General features: G+C 35.8%; 1 protein-coding gene across 1 annotated transcript in view; it reads right to left on the bottom strand.

The window, feature by feature from the left end:
* The window catches only part of LOC109082974 (ankyrin repeat domain-containing protein 6-like), a 32,488-nt gene extending 11,611 nt beyond the window's left edge, over positions 1-20,877 (bottom strand). The window contains exons 1-6 of the mRNA XM_042747452.1: positions 20,663-20,877; positions 9,594-9,859; positions 3,445-3,543; positions 2,010-2,108; positions 1,289-1,385; positions 674-774 (exon numbers count right to left, since the gene is read on the bottom strand). Coding sequence (XP_042603386.1) covers positions 674-774; positions 1,289-1,385; positions 2,010-2,108; positions 3,445-3,543; positions 9,594-9,719 — 522 coding nt within the window. The 5' untranslated portion in view covers positions 9,720-9,859; positions 20,663-20,877. The remainder of the gene's footprint in view (positions 1-673; positions 775-1,288; positions 1,386-2,009; positions 2,109-3,444; positions 3,544-9,593; positions 9,860-20,662) is intronic.

Raw genomic sequence — 20,877 nt, 5'->3', positions numbered from 1 at the left:
CTGGCACGGCGCCAACTTACCTAAACTCACTAGTTCAAACTAATGTGCCCTCCAGAAGCTTGCGTTCTGCAAGTGAACGACGCCTTGTGGCGCCATCCCAAAGAGGTTCAAAATCACTCTCACGGACCTTTTCCTGGACTGCGCCCATACTGGTGGGAATGACTCCCCGATCTCAATTCGAACAGCCGATGTCTTTAATAATTTTCAAACAACATCTAAAGACTCATCTTTTTCGCCAGCAACTTAAACCAAACTAATACTAGCACTTACCTTTTCTTTTCTTGTCTATCCTATTCTTTGGAAAAAAAAAAAAAAAAAAAAAAAAAAAAAACTTGCTACGAGTTCTGTGCTAGACTAACTGAGACTTGTTATGGCACTTGTTTACCATTGTTGTTCTCTCGTTGGTCTGATTGCTTCTATTGTTCTCATTTGTAAGTCGCTTTGGATAAAAGCGTCTGCTAAATGATTAAATGTAAATGTAAAAGGTTATTTAAAAATAAAGCATTCATGAATTATTTTATGACAAACATTTTACTGTCTAAATGAACTATAGTGTCCTGCACCCAATAGTAAAAAAATATTATACAATATATATATATATCTGGTGTCTGAATAAATTTTGGTTTGACAATTTGAATTAAATAGCCAAAAAGAAGAGTTTGATGGTACTTACGCTGTTCTTACTGTCAGGACAAGAGCCGCCCAGCAGCAGGACTTTTGAGCTTTGAGCGTGACCGTTCTGACACGCCAGATGAAGAGCCGTGTTTCCTGCCTGAGAGAGATTACATGAGATGATCTCCTGCTATATGCTCAACTAGAACATTGAAAGAATTATTCCACATTGCACAAAAGATCCAGATGCAGTCCTGAATGTTGATTGGTCAATACACCAGACCAAGTATTGAGTTTGCATATGAGGGCTAGAACTTTTGATGGAAGGATGCCACTTCATGAATTAATATAACAATAACCAAACTGACATTATTTATTTTTTAATGGTGCACTGATTGCTTTATTATAGCAGTAGGCACTTGAGGCTGTACTGTATTCTAGTCCGGACTGAAGGAGTTGCATGTGCTCCACTGCAACAAAACAAAGCTGCATGAGATAAGTTACGTTAATAAGCCAAAAGTGCCTCCAAACAACATTGTGTGTGCATTATTTGTGTTTTTTGTATTTGTTTATATTTATGTATTATATTAAGATAAGCAATAATATGATTAGTTATTTATTTTATAATTGCATTTTATGTTGAGGTTGAGGTTGTTTTTTTTGGTGGTTTTTTTTTTGTTTTTTTTTTGAATGTTGGTTGGGTCCTTCATTAGCAGTTTGTTTGACTGACCGAAGCCGTGCCATGCAGCCTCGTGTAACGCCGTGTTCCCATCCTGAGAAAAATATAGAAAATATAACCGCTGGAACACAGCTCCCCTTTGCGTTTGTAATTTCATATGCAATATGTAAAGAAATAAAAAAAGCAATGGCTATTCATCATTGTTATACACACATTTCATTTTTATTTTAATTTAAAAGGGAAACATTTTTAAGATGAAATTAAATAAACTATATTAAAAATTAGTTACAGGACCGCAAATGAGGCCTAACAGCAGGCTTGGGAGCAAATGGTTTATAGTTATTGATATACTTATTACTTTTTTCTTACACATTAAAGAAAAATGTTTATATATAAATAAGGTGCTTAACTGTATGATTGATTGTATAATTGTCAAAGACAACTGATTTCCTCCATAGTTCTGACAGTTTCATGTCTCTCATATTACTCCACACCTTTTCACTTAAATCAGTATTTAATGTCCATTTATTTATTTATTTGGCAAGTAGCTGTGTAATAATGTACAATACACCTCAAGTCATCGTTCTATCAGTATTTACTTTCCAATAACAACCAGATGATTGTACATTATCCTTTACATATTTACATATCAGCAGTGAAATTCTCACTCCTGCAATAATAACTCTTGTTCTAGCACAAGTGAATGAGAGATATTTACCTTGTCTTGTCTATCTAGTGCACATCCTTCCTGAATGAGAGCTGAAATGACATCAGCGTTTCCCACCACAGCTGCTCTGTGTAAAGCCGTCTGGTCACCCTGATAGCAAAAAAAAAAAAAAAAAAAAAATTTTTTTGTTTATATATATAAATATATATATATATATATATATATATATAGAATATATATATATATATATATATATATATATATATATATACATATATACACATACATATATAAAATAAAGTATTACAGCACTTTAAGAGGGAGGTGTGTTACTCTCACTGGCTCCTCTGCCATTGTGCAAAGGGAGCTCACATTTCCTATCATAGAACAAGGTAGAAAAGTTCTTTTTTGGACCAGTCTTTCCTACAGATTTATGATTTTGGTCATAAAACATTAACAGATAATTATCCATTTCAAATGATGCTGTTAAAACATGATCTTGTTTGCTGTAGCACTAGATTCAGAACAGCAGTGAAACGCGGTTTAAGATCAACATTTCTCTGTTTTCAGTTTGCTGTAGAGCACTAAAGGACTATGCTGGCATCTGTAAAATCATGATACTTTCTCTGGTGTAGAAAACAAAATAAGCAACAAAAATGGCATGGTTGCCCAACACAGATAAGGTTTATGAAAACAAGTTTGAGTTTGTATTGTGGAATATCACATGCCCTAAAGGTCGAGACACTAGGTTAACAACAAAATACCAAAAATATCAGTTTCAAAAGACCTGTGCTGTGGTCTCTTCCTCATTTGTCTTCTGTCGTGACGTATAATGCATGAGTTAGGGCCGTTTTATGCCTTGTCTTGAGTTACTTCAAAACTTCTCCTTTTGTGACTCCTTTTGTGTTTGAACAGCACAAACCACACAGAGTCTGATCTTTTTCATTCTGATATGTCCCACTTTTATATGTGGTCCTAAATGAGATACAGCTCTGATGTTCTGCAGTGCAACCTCAGTCTAAACAGTCAAATTAGAATTAGGTAGTCAGCAAAGGGACAGTGAGGTGTTGAACTCATAAGGTGACAGCTTTAAACATAAGGGCGTATTGTAAATATTTAAACATTTTGCTCTCTTTCTCCTCATCCTCGTCCTCTTGATTGCCTGTGCGCAAATTCACTGGCGTCCACAGCACATCATCTTACAAATGAATGTGTAAACACTGACTTAAGTGGCCTGTATGTTTACTATAACAGCATAGCGTCTTTGTTATCGCTCTTTTGAGGACTGTGTGAAGAGTCATTTTGACTCATATTTGATACTGGCCACAATTTAAAAGAAAATGGGACTAACCAAACAAAAAGAAAAATATGAAGAAAAAAAAAATTCAGACTTACTGTGAACACCAATGATATGATTGTTTTTATGAGAGCAGATCTATGTGCATTTTGCTTAAAAGTGAAAATATTGCAAACATGTTATACTCACATCATCCTGAATATCCAGGTCACACCCAGCTGCCAGAAGAATTCTCACAACGACAATGTGGCCCTTATAGGCAGCCAAATGCAGAGGGGTTCTGCCATTCTGTGAGCAAACAACACAGACACACACAAAATCAGGCACAGGGACAAACACAGGCTGAATGATCGGTTAGCCAGTGAATGTCTGTGGGACAAACACATGACTGAACAGCAAGTGTGACTGTGATGCAGAGCTCAGAATAAACTCTGCAGAGGTCTGTTATGAACCCAAATAACCCATTTGCATAATGAGTGAGACTAAATAAAATGCAATACATGAAATAGCCAGCAGGATAAACATCAGTCCTCTTTTCTACAGTTTTAGCCATCGACAAATCTCCCAGAGGACCAGCCTTATGCTACTTCAGCCAAGAAACCGGGTTACAAAGAGAAATAATCACATAGCTGTGACTTATGTAACAGACAACACTCATGCCAGGCTGCCTTTTTCACAATGTGCGTTGTGGCTGCTGTATTTACAGTTTTAATGGAACATGCATCAGTCCAGATATTAGATATAATATGATGTAAATGTTCTTTCTTAGACATCTTATGGGCAAAATGATTAAGCTGTTTCATCATACGAGTCATTCAGTCTCAAATTTTTGATTTTGTTAAATGTTTTATCTCCAAAGTTTGCATGCCTATACCTCAAGAAGTTCTCTCGAGTTTCAACGTTATTTCCAGTTGCAACGTTTTTTGATCTTCAGTCAGACATTCCTCTTTAAAATAAATGAAGTATCATCCATATGCAAAGTGATCAACATTTTTGTTGACCCTGAATGCATGTACAATTTAACAATTTACTTTTCTTTGAGATTGCAATATCTCTGAAAAATGCCAAAAGGAAAAAAATCTAAAAGGTCATTATCTTCAATACTACTTGAGGTACAGGCATGTAAACATTGGAGAAAAAAAATATTGAAAAGTGCTCTATGAATGGACACCACTCTATATAATTAACAAAGCTGAAATCAATAGACTTTATTAGACCAATCTAGTAAAGTCTAGTAAAGTCTACTTCTTGTTATAAGAACATTCTCCAAATATTCAGTGTTGGTTCTGGGAACATAAAAAATATCAAGTTTTCTTGACATTAAACAATGTTTTTAAAAGGTATGATGTTCATCAAGCGTTCTTTTAACTTAATTTTGATTTAAAATTCAACATTCTAGGAACCTTGATTTGTAACATTCCAAAAACATAAAATTGTCCAGTTTCCTTAATGTTAGAAGAATGTTATTTAAAGGTTAGTATGATGTTCCTGAAACATTCTTTCAAACATCCAAAAACCTGCTGTGAACAAGCACTGAAAGAAAGAGAAATAAGAACACAAACTACAACTTTCTTCAGCCACAGTCTTAGATGAACTGAAGATAAAAGACATTAAATCTCTCAAGATCTGATTAAACACCTCCACAAACAGCATTACCAGCTTCAGTTATTACTAACCTAACATTTACAGAAGTTCTTACTGAGAATTAACAGAGATTTAAATGTTGATGTCTTATTGAAAATGTTTTGTTTGATGTCACCATCATGGAGATCAGAGTTTGGTTTAGTTGGGCTCTTGACCCTTGACTTTAGTTGAGTTGCTTCTTTTGCAGCAATTGCAGGTGTTTTCAGAAAACATTTCATGTTTTAATAACAGACAAATGAACGCATTAAAGTTGTTTAAACAATTGTTTTTTCTGTTGTTTTGCTTACTGCTGGAGTTGAAATGTTAGATGGGGACAGACGTAATAAAATCAAATGTGAAGAAAAAGAAAACATAACATTTCAGTGATTTATGTAAGATTGTACAAAACTATAAAAAAAATGTAAACACACTTAGCCATCGGCACTCATCATATAAAAATATAAACTGTTGTGGAAAAAAAAATATATTTTGGAGATGTGTGTTGTGGGAGCCATGAATGTGTTTTGTATGCTGGCATGAAGCATGTCACCATTGTTGTGTTTCATATGTCAAATATTGATGTCTGTGAGTGTGTTAACGACACAAAACATGTTTTAAAGGGGTTATTTGATGCAATTTCAATTTTCCCTTTCTCTTTGGAGTGTTACAAGCTTTTGGTGCATGAAAAAGATCTGTAAAGTTGCAAAGACTAAAGTCTCAAATCCAAAGAAATATTCTTTATCAAAGTTAAGACTCTGCCATGCCCCCACATCTCTACGTCACTATGTGGAAATATTTGCGTAATGCCACCCAAATGTTTACGCAAAGAAAGAAGGCGTGGTTTCAGTAACTAGTGTTGAAGCAGTCATGTCAGGGAGATGCTGTGTGTATCTAGGCGAAAGCAAAAGCACTTTATTTGGCCTTCCGAAAGTCGATACATTTTGGAATCTACAACAGAACCGCAACGCACCGTGGACGACTGTTTTGTGAACCTAGGACAGGAGGTAATTCTGACTTTGCTATGACAATCTGGCGCTTCTGAATCAGCTACTGTAAGTATGTTTTGTTATTAGTTTAAGTATTCGCTGTTGACTGTTCAAATGGTGGCTGCAAGTGTCCGGAAAGGTAAGTCCAATCAAAGTAACTCCACAGTCCAGGTATGAGTGGAAGCTGTTAATGGCCTCCTCGTTTGTTTGCCATGCTGCTCTTCTTATAGTGCTCCTGCTACCTGTCAGGTGACTGACATGTCCTTTAGCTCTGAGATAAAGATTGTTTAGCTGGCCTGACCTTTTAAACTCACAATTTACAAATTTCACTACTTTGGTTTGGTTTTACTGGATGTTCTTTCTTGTCATGCCTCCAGGTGCAGTTTCATTAGTTTAATTTGTTCATTTATGTAATTAAAATTATTTAAACAAAAACATTTCTTTGGAAAATTGTTTTAATATATTTTTAAAAATGTATGTTGTATTTTATTTTTAACATTAAATGATGTCTTTTATGGGAAAATAACATCACACACATCAAGCATTAGCATTCAATTTGATGAATTTTGTGATGTTCTGTGGAATTATTCGGATTGTCATTCTAAAACATTAGGCTATATCCTGTTTGATCCATTTACAGAAATCAGTTTGATAATATCAATATTTTGGAAGATGTTTTAATTTTTTTTTTAATGAATTCCAAGCTGACATGACATATATCTAGTTCTCTAAGCTGCCATAGGCTGGTTAAACTGAAGTTAGACATCTTCATTACTACAGGGCAGAGGGCATTAAGTATTGATTACAGGGTGGAATTCATGTCAGATGCAGTTGCAGACACGCAAAAATAAATAAAAGTGAAGAGGAGCAGTAGGGTAATCTTAGGCCTCCAAAGATTCTTTTTTTAACACCACCATGAGATCAAGAAGTGATGTCAGACACGTGAAGGAGGTCATCAGTACTGGAGGATAAAAAAGGTGTTAAAGTAGTCTAGATTAATGTTAAAATCACCTCACGTGGTGAGCGAAGAGCCTAGAAGAGACAGAGAAAGTGTCCAATTCATCCAGGATGTATAAAGGCAGTAATAAGCAGTAATTAAAGACTGTGTGTGTTCAGAGCTTCTGTCACACCTGGTGAGCATAAAACTGCTTAAGCACTGGCACAGTGCAACCGTTCAAAACCTTCTTTATATTTAGAAAATGGATATATTGTGCAGCACTAGTGGGAGTGATTATGTAACAATGCAGGGGAAGAGACCACAGGTATGTGCTTGGTTATTTCTGTACCACCTTCCAGATGGCAGGAGGGAACAGACTCAGAGCTCTGGTCCAGCACAATGTTGTTAACCTGTCTGAAACTATTTTGATAGTTTATGCAAACCTTAATTGTCAGAGTGGTTTTTTTCTATACTCACAGAACAGAATTCTCAATTTGCATTATTTATGTATGATATTTACAAGATTTAGCAGAATATAAATATTAATTAAATCAGAATCTGACTCAAAGTGGTGGTCTGATCTATTTTGCTTTTGAGCTGTTAGAAGTATCGTATCTTCACAGCTTGAGCTCTGCTCAACAGGTGCTCTGTTCTCGCCATTGTCTTGGTGAGAAGGCCATTTGTTGTCTGAGCTTGAATGATCTGTGGAGGTCTCTGCAGGTAGAGTAGGTGGGCTTTCACATATCAGATAAAACCCTGTGGTGAGGGAAACACCTGAAGCTTTGAATGTGACACCCCAGGTATCCATGGGTGTGGCATTTTGTCTGGGAGTGGGGGAATAACCATAATATTTTACCTTTTTTAATAAATAATGTTTATAACTTAAAAATAATATTCAGTTTAATGTTTAATTAATATGTTTACAATTATTTTGTAAACAAATATCAAACTTACTTATGCCTCTCCAGTCTCAAGTTGTTGCATGATGAATCTTTGTCGTATGCATTGAAAAGTATACTTCAAATAATAACATTAGAGGTGACAGTAAGACTAAAGCAGTTTGTGCACTCATGTCCATTTAAGTGACGTGACATTCAGCCAAGTATGGTGACCCATACTCAGAATTCGTGCTCTGCATTTAACCCATCCGAAGTGCACACACACAGAGCAGTGAACACACACAGACACACACACACTGTGAACACACACCCAGAGCAGTGGGCAGCCATTTTATGCTGCGGCACCCGGGGAGCAGTTGGGGGTTCGATGCCTTGCTCAAGAGCACCTCAGTCATGGTATTGAAGGTGGAGAGAGAACTGTACATGCACTCCCCCCACCTACAATTCCTGCCGGCCCGAGACTCGAACTCACAACCCTTCGATTGGGAGTCCGACTCTCTAACCATTAGGCCACGAAAAGGCCACGATTTAAAGATCAGCTGACACCAGAGATTATGTTTGTCTACACTTTAATCTCCAGTGACAGAAGTAACAACACTTCATGCTAAATTAGCGGCAATGAGATGTCTTCTAGTCAACACTATGCATTGCATTTTCTCTAGTATGTTATGAGACAAAATTTCGTTCTGCTGTTAAAATGCTCTCTGATTGTAGGAAAAAGTCCCAAGCTTTGTTTCAAAAATTCAAACAGGTGACTTTAATAATAAAGAGCCTAATGAATAAATATATATATATATATATATATATATATATATATCACCTGTGCCAACTCAGACCTACTCTGAGAATATAATAACTTATCCTTAATATAATTACGTCTATATAAATACATAACTGTAAATTAATGCTTAACTGTCAAGTGGAACAAAATAATAGTTAATTATGATTCTCATACATTGGTCTGGAGCCTTAAAAGTCTCAACACAACTTTCACAAAGAAAGCATTTTAAAAATTCCTAATGCATCCGAGCTGCTCTGAGACACTGAATACAACGAATCATAAGCCACCAATGTATACACTGACTGAACACAGTGCCACACTTGCCTCTGAAAAACGCAGTGCATCAGTTATCGGTAACACTTTATTTTAGGGGCCAATTCACTATTTGCTTATTAGCTAGCTGCATATTATCATGGTAAGCATTAAGTTTAAATTTTTTGTAACTGAGATTTATACATCATCTGAAAGCTGAATAAATAAGCTTTCCATTTATGTATGGTTTGTTAGGATCGGACAATATTTGGCTGAGATACAACTATTTGAAAATCTGGAATCTGAGGGTGCAAAAAAGTCAAAATATTGAGAATATCGCCTTTAAAGTTGTCTAAATGAAGTTCTTAACAATGCATATTACTAATGAAAAATTAAGTTTTTATATATTTATGGTAGGAAATGTACAAAATATCTTCATGGAACATGATCTTTACTTAATATCCTAATAATTTTCGGCATAAAGTAAAAATAGATAATTTTGACCCATACAATGTATTTTTGGCTATTGCTACAAATATACCCAGGCGACTTATAACTGGTTTTGCGGTCCAGGGTCACATATACTTTACAGTAAGTGACTGATAATATCATGCAATGAGTTAACTCATTTAATTTGAGAAAACTGATTGCCTTAAATTTTCTTATGAAGAATGCATAGACTTCACATGTGCGATTTGGGACAAGACCACGTTCTTGAAATGCAATATTGTTATGCAAATAAGCTCCAAAACCTGTAAAGAAATGGAATTCGCTCTACCATGTACACAGATGGTGGAACAGCAACTTCTCAGATTTCTGAACCTAGTATATTACTAAGTTTACTAAAGCATGTTACTCACCTTGGTAATGGCTACCTTGGCCCCTTTGTTGATGAGCTGAACCACATGATCAGCTTGGCCCTTGTGCGAGGCTATGAGGAGACGCTCAGAGAGGGCTCGCACAGATGATGCATCCTGCTGGCTCATGAATTAGGGAAAGACTTGGGGAGGGGGAATAACTGGGACCAGAATCAGGAATGAGTCCCTCTGCCTTAGGATGTGGGGAGAGAGGAACCATAGATGTCCAGCTCTTGGAGGGGTCTAACCCTCATGTCGTTTGGAGAAGCCTGTAGGGAAACAGGAAACAGCACAACTGTAATAACAGCAGCCATAGTTTTCCAGGTTAAAGCGGATGCGACTATAGAAAATGTGACACTCAAAAGAGGGAGGTTTGTCATTAAAAGGGTCATATCGTACATTTATTAACATTTTGATTTTGTTCCATGTGGTTCACCTAAATAATGGCCAAAATTATTAGAACACTAGTATTTTCACCAGTTAAAAATGGTAATAATTGCAATAACTGTAAAAATCCAGTGATATTTTTGTCTGACAACAGGCAGTGCTCCACACAGAGATCTGATCTGATTATCATCAAGTCTGTCTGGAGTGACATGAAGAAACAGAACAAACTGAGACAGATTAAAGGCTGATTTATACTTCTGTGTTGGACCTACACCGTAGCCTTTACGCCGCAGGCTATGCATCAGTTTTCATTTATACTTTTACGTCGTTGTATGCATCGACGTGCAGTACATATGCAAACTGCTAGTCTGTAGTGTCCACGGGCATGTTGCTGGTGTAACCCACAGTACCACAGCAAAAGCTGAAGAAGAAGCGGCTCGTCGGAGAAGCATTAAAGCCGTGACGGTGGCAAATAAATATCAAATCATTAAATCATTATTTAAAACTACAAAAAGGAGACAATGAAACAGGAGAAGAAATTGCATTCTTTCAGTCTCCACAGTACGCAAAAGTATAAATCAGCCTTATGGGTGCTTTCACACCTGGCCTGTTGTTTCGGAACCTGGCTGGCCCCTTAGCTCAGTTCGTTTGGGCATATGTGAACACGCCAATCACGCACGGATCCACGCCAAAATATCCGGTCCGAGATCGCCTGAACGAGGTGGTCTCGGCTCGATTGAAAACGAACTCTGGAGTGGTTCGGTTATAGTGAAAAAGCAATCCAATCTAACGGACCAATGAACCAGGCTATATCAGGATGTATAATGGGTAATTACGTAAATTCCGTGAAAAGCATTAGCTTTGTTGTTTTGCTAATACTTCAAAATGAATCTGTGAATGTCTGTGGGTGAGCACGTCTTCGCCATTCAAAATCAAAGTGCACTTTTTCATTTTATAATGCTGCCTTATTGCTATTCTTCCTTATAGGTGCATTTTAAAAATGTTTTCCAGATGAATCCTGGACTCCTGCTCAAAGTGATAAATTAATATGAGGACAACTACAAAAAAACAACAACAACAATAAGCAAGCGAAGCTGTTGTCGTTCCATCCTGACGGATGACAGCTAAGTGGAAACCCGGAAAATAAACCGTGGAACTTTGACCAATGAGAGAACAATTTACTCGTGCGTGACTTGTATTAACAAATTTGGTATTTTTAGGAACATTGCTGTGTGAAAGCGAACTGCACCAATAACAAAAAGCAACACTGTAAGTACCTTAAATCTAGAAGAACTGTGGAGAACAATGTATCTAAGACGCTTCAAGAAACCTACCTGTATAGCTGCAGTACTGTTAAAAGGCACTTGTATAGAAATGATGTATAATGGTCATTGCAATTAATGGCAAAATTAATGTTTGGAAATGTAAACTGATGTTTCCTGCTGACACACTACAGCAAAAGATAGAAATAACTGACTTAAAACCATTTTTTAGCTGGTGAAAATACTAGTGTTTTAATACTTTTGGCCACCAGTGTATAATGTTATTGATGGGATTTCATGCAAAAACAATTATAAATTTTGTTTTCATAACCATTTTTATGACCCAATGAAATTAAACGTTCTTTTACATAACAAAAACACTACAAAGACCCACCTTGCATATGAAACGAGTAAAAAGCTAAACTATGCTTGCTGTTACATCTTATATAGTTTTTAACTGCACCACCCTTCAATATCAGTATATTTGTAAAACTTTATTGCACTGTCGACTCAAATGTATTTATACACAATACACATTCTATTATAGCAGCTTTCCAGAAAATTTCTAATATCTTTATATCTTCATGCCTTTGCCTATTAGAGCTAAGCGATACAATTTGCGATGATACAAGCAATCAAGCTTGTCTTGTCAAGATTTGTTGTCTAGTACATGCAGTATGGCTTTACGTGAGTATACTATGTGGATTAAGTTGAACATAGTTATATATCAAACATTATATAAAGAGCTGGGTGATAATATGTTCACATTTTGCAACAAAATAAAGTAGTCGAGATAGCACATAGCTTTATGTGAATGTACTGTAAGCATGTGGATGAAGGTGGTTATTACACGGCTCTGTGGAATACTTGATTCTGATTGATCAATCGCGCCATTCAGTGGTATGTTATTCCCAGATAACAACCTCCAAACTGAACAACACACCGTTCATCCGGGTACTATGAGTTATCTTGAACGGTACTACTTATATGCCTAACGAGTCACTCTGCTATCGTTGACTGTCTGTCATTAATTTCAACATATATGGTAAAAACAAATATTTTTAGCTGTGTAATATGAGAGGTGTTGTGTATATTGTTTTTAGAGGAGAGGAGGGGGGGTGTCTTGTATGAGTGTGAGGGTTTTTTTTGTGATAATAATAATAAAGTATTCCATTTTGTGATGATATAAACAATCATGTAACCAAAATTGCTGCATAGTATCATGACTGAGATTCATCGCAATTGGCACTGAATTGTGGTGCTCAAACTGTTTAGTTATCTTTTTGTGTCTTTTTCTAATGTTATGATTCTTAAGAAGGCTCTGCAAAAGGCCAGCTGCTACATGCATCGTATGCTTACACTGACCCTGTTTATACCTGGCATTAGCAAAGACTTGAGTTATGTCATCTGATCATGTTTAGTTTGGCTCAGGGTCACATGCAATGTGTTTTCTCCCCTGCCCATGAAATTTCCTGCAACTTTCTCTTGATGTACACAGCATATGACCAAAAAAAAAAAAAAAAAAAAAAAACATACCAAAGGTAAACTTATGACAAAAGTGACATAGTTTCAACTTGACAAAAGTATAACTATTAACATTATGACTAATGATCTTATTCCTTAAAATGCATTGCATTTTGCATCACAGCACAGCACCACATGTAGAGACAAGAGGCTAATGACTGACACAAACAGTGGAAATGCAAATTCAATTATGCTCTCCCTCTTAAGTCCAACCAGCAACCAAAAAAAGTCTAACCCCAAAACCATGTGAGGCACTATGATCTGTGAAATGTGAGCCATTGCATCATAGTCATGTACTAGAGGTATTTCTTTTTAAACAGCAGTTACGTTCACTGCAAACACCATGACAGCAAGCCTTACAATCAACCATCGGTCAGATCTCACTGTGTAATGGCATGTTATACACTGCACTAGCATGACAGGCTAGAATTTCCCCCAAGTGTGAAGAGAATGAGTACTGCTATTATACATTTTTTGTTTGAATGTAATTGACATAATGGTTTGTTGTGACTATTCTGTAAACAAACCTGATTAAATAAGTGCTTTGAAATGTGCAAAGCTACAGCAATAACCAGTCTAAGCCCTCAAAGTTTCAGACATGTAGTATTTATGATGATGACCACTGAAAGAGCCGCAGCTGCACTACGGTAGTAATTCAGAGGACAGCTGACATGAGCATGTGTAGGCATATCCCCTCCAGCCTCCCTATGTGTCTTTGAAGGATTCTCCAGATTGTCTCTTTTCATAGTCACATACATTAGTGAACTTTAACTCTGGCCTCTTCACAACCTTAAGAGTCTCAGCTGTATCATAGTTTCCCAAAAACAAAATGGGAAAACATTCCCACCTTTTCAGAAGAATGCAGGACAAAAATTGTGTAAGGCTTAAAATAACAAAGATATTGCACATTTTGAAATGAGCTCTAAAGAGCCGTATGTGTGACTGCCCAAACCTCTGAAATAATTTACTGTGCTGGTCAGACAAAACCATAAAATGACTTGTTCCTTCCCAACTTGGACTTGCATTTTAACACACACACACACACACACACACACACACACACATATACACACACACACACACACACATATACACACACACACACAGTATTTATCTTGTATTATTGTATGACATCATCAGATAACTGTTAAGTTAACTTATTAGTTTTTTTTTATATTTTTTTTTGTATATTTTTTTTGTTATGTGTAGATGTGTGATTTTTGGACACATTTTTTTTTTAAACATTTCAAATATATTTTTGTAACTGATCATTGGAGTTCTTTGTAAAAATGAGGCTCTGGTCCAGGGTTCGTCTGTCCTGCGGAGTTTAGCTCAAACCCTGACCAAACTCTCTCAACGTATCTCTGAATACTTGATGAACTTTCTTAGCTGTCTTTGATTGGCATGATCTGTAGTTTTAACAAATGCCTTGAAGTTGTTAAATGTTACATTTAGTCAAATAAGTGAGAATCTGGATGCAGGTCACACTGAGAAAGAGTACACACACTGTAAAAAAAATTGCCAGGAATTTACAGGATTAAAGAGTATTATTTTACAATAAATGAGTGTAATCAGAAATTTACTGTGAAATAAATGCATACTGGGTCGTTTTCTTACAAATTACAGTGAATGAACAGCAGAATGAAGCCATCACTAATTTACTGCTCTTGTTTAACTGTGAAATCACATTAATTGTTTTGAAGTCACCATAATGGTGATAAGTGTCCATAAGTGTCCAATATACAAGGTCGCACTTGGACCTTGTATATTCATATATTTAAATTTCTGATCTAGTCATGTCTAGATTCATTAATAATTTATTTAATATTCATATTTGCTTGTGGATGGACCTTTCACAATTGATAAGCAATTGCTGAGATGCGTCTTTGAAAGATGGGACATCAATACTTGACATACAAAGACTAAAAGTGAAAAGTGACATGACATACAGCCAAGTATGGTGACCCATACTCAGAATTCGTGCTCTGCCTTTAACCCATCCAAAGTGCACACACACAGCAGTGCACAAACACACACCGTGAACACACACCCAGAGCCATTTATGCTGCGGCGCCTGGGGAGCAGTTGGGGGTTCGATGCCTTGCTCAAGGGCACCTCAGTTCTAACCTTAGGGTTAGGAGTCAAACTCTCTAACCAATAGGCCACAATTTCCCCCTTCCCCCCTACAATGGTAACATTCAACAAACAAAAACAACACAACATAAACCAAAAACACAGACTGCTAAAAGTGAACCAAAAACAAGTTAAACAGCCAAAATAAAACCAACAAGAATTAAAACACAGTATGCTGTTTGTTTACAAGAAATTTCTGAAAGTGCAGTTAGATACAAAAGAAGTCCTTCTGTGAAATTACTGTGAAAGTAATTCAATTATTCATGTGGAATATACTATCATTCCATTTATTTATCGTTTTTAACAGTGCACTGTTATTCCAGCACTGCAACAATTAAAGCTGATTGAAAACTAGAACTTAAAATAAAATAAAAAATGTTCTGAATGTTACAAAACTAGTAAAGAAAAGTGACAACAGAATCAACAGCACATAAGCCGGATAATATCAAACTGAAATGTATTCATTATTCAGGTTGTAATGCATGCTGGATGTCTGCAAAGGCAACAGAGCTCCTAGATTCAAGAGAAGTCAGAAAGACTGAGTACAAAATATGATTGAAAATCGGAATCGAAAAGTCTCAGATATTTCAGATATAGCTACCCAACAAAGATTTTTTCAAATTAGAGTGAAGCTTATTTATCTATTTAATTTTCCTAAAGCATGCTTTTTTCAAGTAAAGTAATCTTATCATAATTTGCAATGTACATCATCTGTAAGTTTCATGGAATATTTAAACAAAATATGACATCTCTCAGATGTCATGAAGAAAATAACAGTAAATATATCTTCAGCATCTGTACAAGCCCTGGTGATCAGTTTGTCCATTAACAATTGTAAATCCCCAAAGCCCTCCCTCATCTTGACATCACCAACATGACAATACAGCTAATTAGATAACTGATCATAATGTGAACAGAAAAATCAGACACATATCTGGTTGCAAGATAATTTTGTTATGGTCCTGTGTGAGAGAAACATAAGTCATGTAGAGAAAGGTTCAGGGCATAAAAGTACACAATGAAATGTAATTTTCATGACATCATTTTCTGGTGTGCAACAACTAAAAGCCCTGAAAACCATTTAACTAAATATTATGATGTCTTTTTTTTTATATATATAAAAAATAGTTTAAACCATTGGTATTTTTTTTTTTAAAATTTTTTTAAATTTTTTTATTTCAGTTTTAGTTTTAGTTATTTTAGTACATTAAGTTAAACTCAATTAGAAGGAGAAATGTTACTGGAAACTAGCTGAAATTAAGTATTTAACATTTTATTTTCTTTCAGGTACCATTTAATTTATGTCATTTATGTCTATGAAAATGACTTTTTTCATGGTTTTTATTTGCATTAACTTTTTTAGTTTATTTTAGTTTTTAATGGTTTCAATTTAACTTTCAGTTTCATTTTCACTTAACTATAAAAAGTGTTTAAACACCCAATTATTTCGTCTTGTGCTGTTAGAGTGGAGCAGAAATTACACTGAAGCACAATTTACATGGTTTTCACCTTTCAGACTAGCATACAAAAGGAGAATATCAATATGAACTATGAGAGGTATCTTACATTGTTGCCATCTGGCAAACTCAAATAAATAATCAATGATCAGTCTAAGTAAAGATGAAAGGTCAAATATCCTTTATTTTTACTATACACTTTCATGTTTTACCATCAAAAATGGGCCTACACACATTTATTTTCTTTCTTTTTTTACAGCATGAGTGTATAATCTATCTTGGATAAATGTGCCCATTAATGGCTTGTAAAAAATTAGACTGTGACTGACCATTTTACATTTCACACAGTCTCTAAATGGGTGGTTCTTGGCAAACAAGCTCCAATGTAAACCAGAACTTTTGCTGTTGTGTCCAGCTTAAACCAAGTATTTAATTTAAGGGCCTGTTGGTCAGGCCAAGGAGTGTTTTTGTAAAAAATATATAGAAAAGTGAAGGTTGCTATACTAGACATCTTTTCCTAAGAAGACTTGATTATTTCCCTCTTTGAAACCTTATCCCTATGATGGTTAGTCATAATCCTTTCTCCTTGTGGTGACGTACAGCAAGAGTCTCATTGTCTTCTGCTCTATTCAAAGGATTTGAGGTGGAACTCTGCTAAATGTTATCGCCAGAAAATGTCTGGAGCACATGCTCAGAGGCATACAGCAGATCTATTAAATGATACAGAGTTTTATCAAAAATAAGGGGTGAATCTCACGAAACGTATCAAGATAATGTCAAACTCAAATTTCATTGTCAATAAATTTGAATAGGCTATATTTTGACAATTTTTATGACAAGTACAGTCCGTCCTCATTTAAAGTAAAAAAAAAATATATATATATTCATTTTATTTATACAATACATTTACAACATAATATATACTATCTATCTATCTATCTATCATTTACAACATAATATATACTATATATATATATATGTATATTTCTTTTTTTCTTTAGGATTTCTATAATGAGACAGCATTTTTCATTTAAATTACTCTTTAAATGAAAACAATAAATGTTGTAATGTTTTTTTTCAAAACAATATGAAACTCAATCAAATTGATTTCAAGTTCTGCAACTTGCAAAATGCATCTGAATGCCACAGTCACTTCTGTTTCTTCTGCCGTGGAAAGATTGGTTTTGTTGATACTGATTTAATTTAATTGGTAACATTATTGTTATTACATTAAGTGAAATTATTGTGTGGAAGAAAAAGATGCATAACCATCCAAGAGAACCGCAGCCTTATGAGGATTGTCAAGCAAAATCGATTCAAGAATTTGAGTGAACTTCACAAGGAATGGACTGAGGCTGGGGTCAAGGCATCAAGAGCCACCACACACAGACGTGTCGACAGAGCTCGGTAGATTACTTATGAATTGTAATCAGTTACTGATTACAGATTACATGACGAAATTTGTAGCCAGTAATATAATCTCTTAGATTACACATTTTTGGTAACGTAATCTGATTACTTTTGGATTACATTTAGATTACATTTGTGCTAATCCTTATTTGATATCACATAAACTGAATTAGCCTAATCTTGTACTATTTTGACAGATACAAAGAAAAATATATATTCCAAAAAATATATTTAATTCACCAACAAGAGCCACAATAGCTTCTTTTTCAAGTACAATGTATGGACAGTTAAAACTTACAAAATACAAACACTAATGTACCTTGCTGTTAGTGTTTGCTAGTAACACTGAATAAAACAAAATCACATCTTATGATTTTAAACCATATTTACTTATAATAAAGTAAATTTAGAAAACAGCTACATTACAAAAACCAATATTGAAAAACATGAAATTCACAGCAATATAATTGCTAGATCAAATATTTAATCTAAAAAAACTCTAGGAGTGTATATGACTGTTTCAATGTTTCACACAGCAATGCCATTTCTATCTATCTCAAAACATTTAAGTGCATAGTAACAATGAGGAAAAGACAAACAATAACAACAATACAAAAATGAATATTAAAGAACATGAAACTCACAACAATAACTTTGCTAAGTCGTGGCCTAGTGGTTAGAGAGTTTTACTTCTAACCCTAAGGTTGTGGGTTCGAGTCTCGGGCAGGCAATACCACGACTAAGGTGCTCTTGAGCAAGGCACCGAACCCCCAACTGCTCCCTGGGCGCCGCAGCATAAATGATACCCACTGCTCCAGGTGTGTGTTCACGGTGTGTGTGTGTTCACTGCTGTGTGTGTGCACTTTGGATGGGTTAAATGCAGAGCACCAATTCTGAGTTCTGACTAATATATATATTAAAGACCATTTCTAAGTCAAATATTTAATCTCAAAACACCTGAAGTGCATAAGGTAGTAACAATGAAGAAAAATCAACATTACAAAAAATATATTAAAGAACATGAAATTCCCAGCAATAACTTTGCTAGGTCAAAGATTTCAGTGGATAGCAAATTAATCATTGGTAGGCAGATCTTACACTGAACAGTGACATTTTTTTTTAAATGAAATGATGTCTGTACTGTACATCCAGTGATTAAAGGCTGCGTTCCCCTCCATTTTGCATTATCTTGTTGCTGATTTCTTCTGAGTGTGATTCTTACACCCCTCCCCCTCTCCGCCGGAAAAACTCGAAGAATTATGAATGTATTATGCGGCAGGTTTATTGTGAAAATATATAAACATTAAAAATAAGGAAATTTAGGAGAATCAATGATTTGTAAACAACTTATTACCATTGTGTAAATAATGTAATCATGTTATCCATAAAAAAGTAACTGTAGTCTGATTACGAGTATTTTAAAAAGTAGTTTACTCTAATTACAAGTACTTGAGTTTTGGAATCTGATTACGTAATCCAGATTACATGTAATCCGTTACTACCCAGCTCCGCGTGTCGAGGAATTTGGCTACAGTTGTTGTATTCCTCTTGTTAAGCCTCTCCTGAGGTGTCTTACCTGGGCTAAGGAGAAGAAGAACTGGACTGTTGCCCAGTGGTCCAAAGTCCTCTTTTCAGATGAGAGCAAGTTTTGTATTTTATTTGGAAACCAAGGTCCTAGAGTCTGGAGGAAGGGTGGAGAAGCTCATAGGCCCAAGTTTCTTGGAGTCCAGTGTTAAGTTTCGACAGTCTGTGATGATTTGGGGTGCAATGTCATCTGCTGGTGTTGGTCCATTGTGTTTTTTGAAAACCCAAAGTCAATGCACCTGTTTACCAAGAAATTTTGGAGCACTTCATGCTTTCTTCTGCTGACCAGCTTTTTGAAGATGCTGATTTCATTTTCCAGCAGGATTTGGCACCTGCCCACACTGCCAAAATTACCAAAAGTTGGTTAAATGACCATGGTGTTGGTGTGCTTGACTGGCCAGCAAACTCACCAGACTTGAACCCCAGAGAGAATCTATGAGGTATTGTTAAGAGGAAAATGAGAAACAAGAGACCAAACAATACAGATGAGCTGAAGGCCACTGTCAAAGAAACCTGGGCTTCCAGACCACTTCAGCAGCACCACAAACTGATCACCTCCACGCCACGCCGAATTCAGGCAGTAATTAAAGCAAAAGGAGCCCCTACCAAGAATTGAGTACATGTACAGTACATGAACATACTTTCCAGAAGGCCAACAATTAACTAAAAATCCGTTTTTTTTTTTTTTTGGTCTTATGAAGTATTCTAATTTGTTGAGATCACAAATAAAAGAACCAAAGACTTAAACTTCTTCAGTCTGTGTGCACTGAATTTATTTAATACAAGTTTTACAATTTGAGTTGAATAATTACTGAAATAAATGAACTTTTCCACGACATTCTAATTTATTGAGATGCACCTGTATATCCTAATGTCCCCATTTAGTTAGGTAAACGCTCTCTCTCTCTCTCTCTCTCTCTCTCTCTCTCTCGCTGTGTGTGTGTATGTAAAGCCCAAGACGAAAGATTGTCATCGTGAAATCAGAAATCGCCACGATTGTTTCAGGATGCCAGTCTTTCGTCTGGGACAGCTGAAAATCGTGCAGTGTGTCTGGGGTTTAAGAGAGATCCAGTGTGAATGCTCTGTCTAGCACATTCGTGTGAAGGATTGTCCCAGCAACCACAGCACAGCAGGCTGATTGTTATTCCAAAGCTTGTGAGAGAGGAGAGTAATGCTCCTAACCTCTACCCAAATGATCACATTAAAGTTAACATTAAAGGGACTAGTTAACAGCGGGTTAACACATCAGTGAACACAGAAACAAAAAACGAAACAAACAAGGCAAAACTCTGTTATTAATACTCATTAAACCTACCTTACACACAGAGGAAATTCACGTGAACTCTTCCTTGCGCAAGCTGCTATAAAGATTTCCCCCGAAACAGGCAAAATTCCGCAAAGTGGTGCGTGGGAAAAGAAGAGCGCTTGATAAACATGATCCGAACTGCGCAATGAACTGATGTTGAGGAGGAGAGACTGTTATTCATGTGCCATCCAGCGGCGAAGAGTGAGACTTCATTACAACCAGAC

Source organism: Cyprinus carpio, chromosome B20 (genome assembly GCF_018340385.1).
Source record: "Cyprinus carpio isolate SPL01 chromosome B20, ASM1834038v1, whole genome shotgun sequence".
Lineage (NCBI taxonomy): Eukaryota > Metazoa > Chordata > Actinopteri > Cypriniformes > Cyprinidae > Cyprinus > Cyprinus carpio.
Note: the sequence above shows the minus strand (reverse complement) of the source record. Positions and strands in the feature narration are given on the sequence as shown.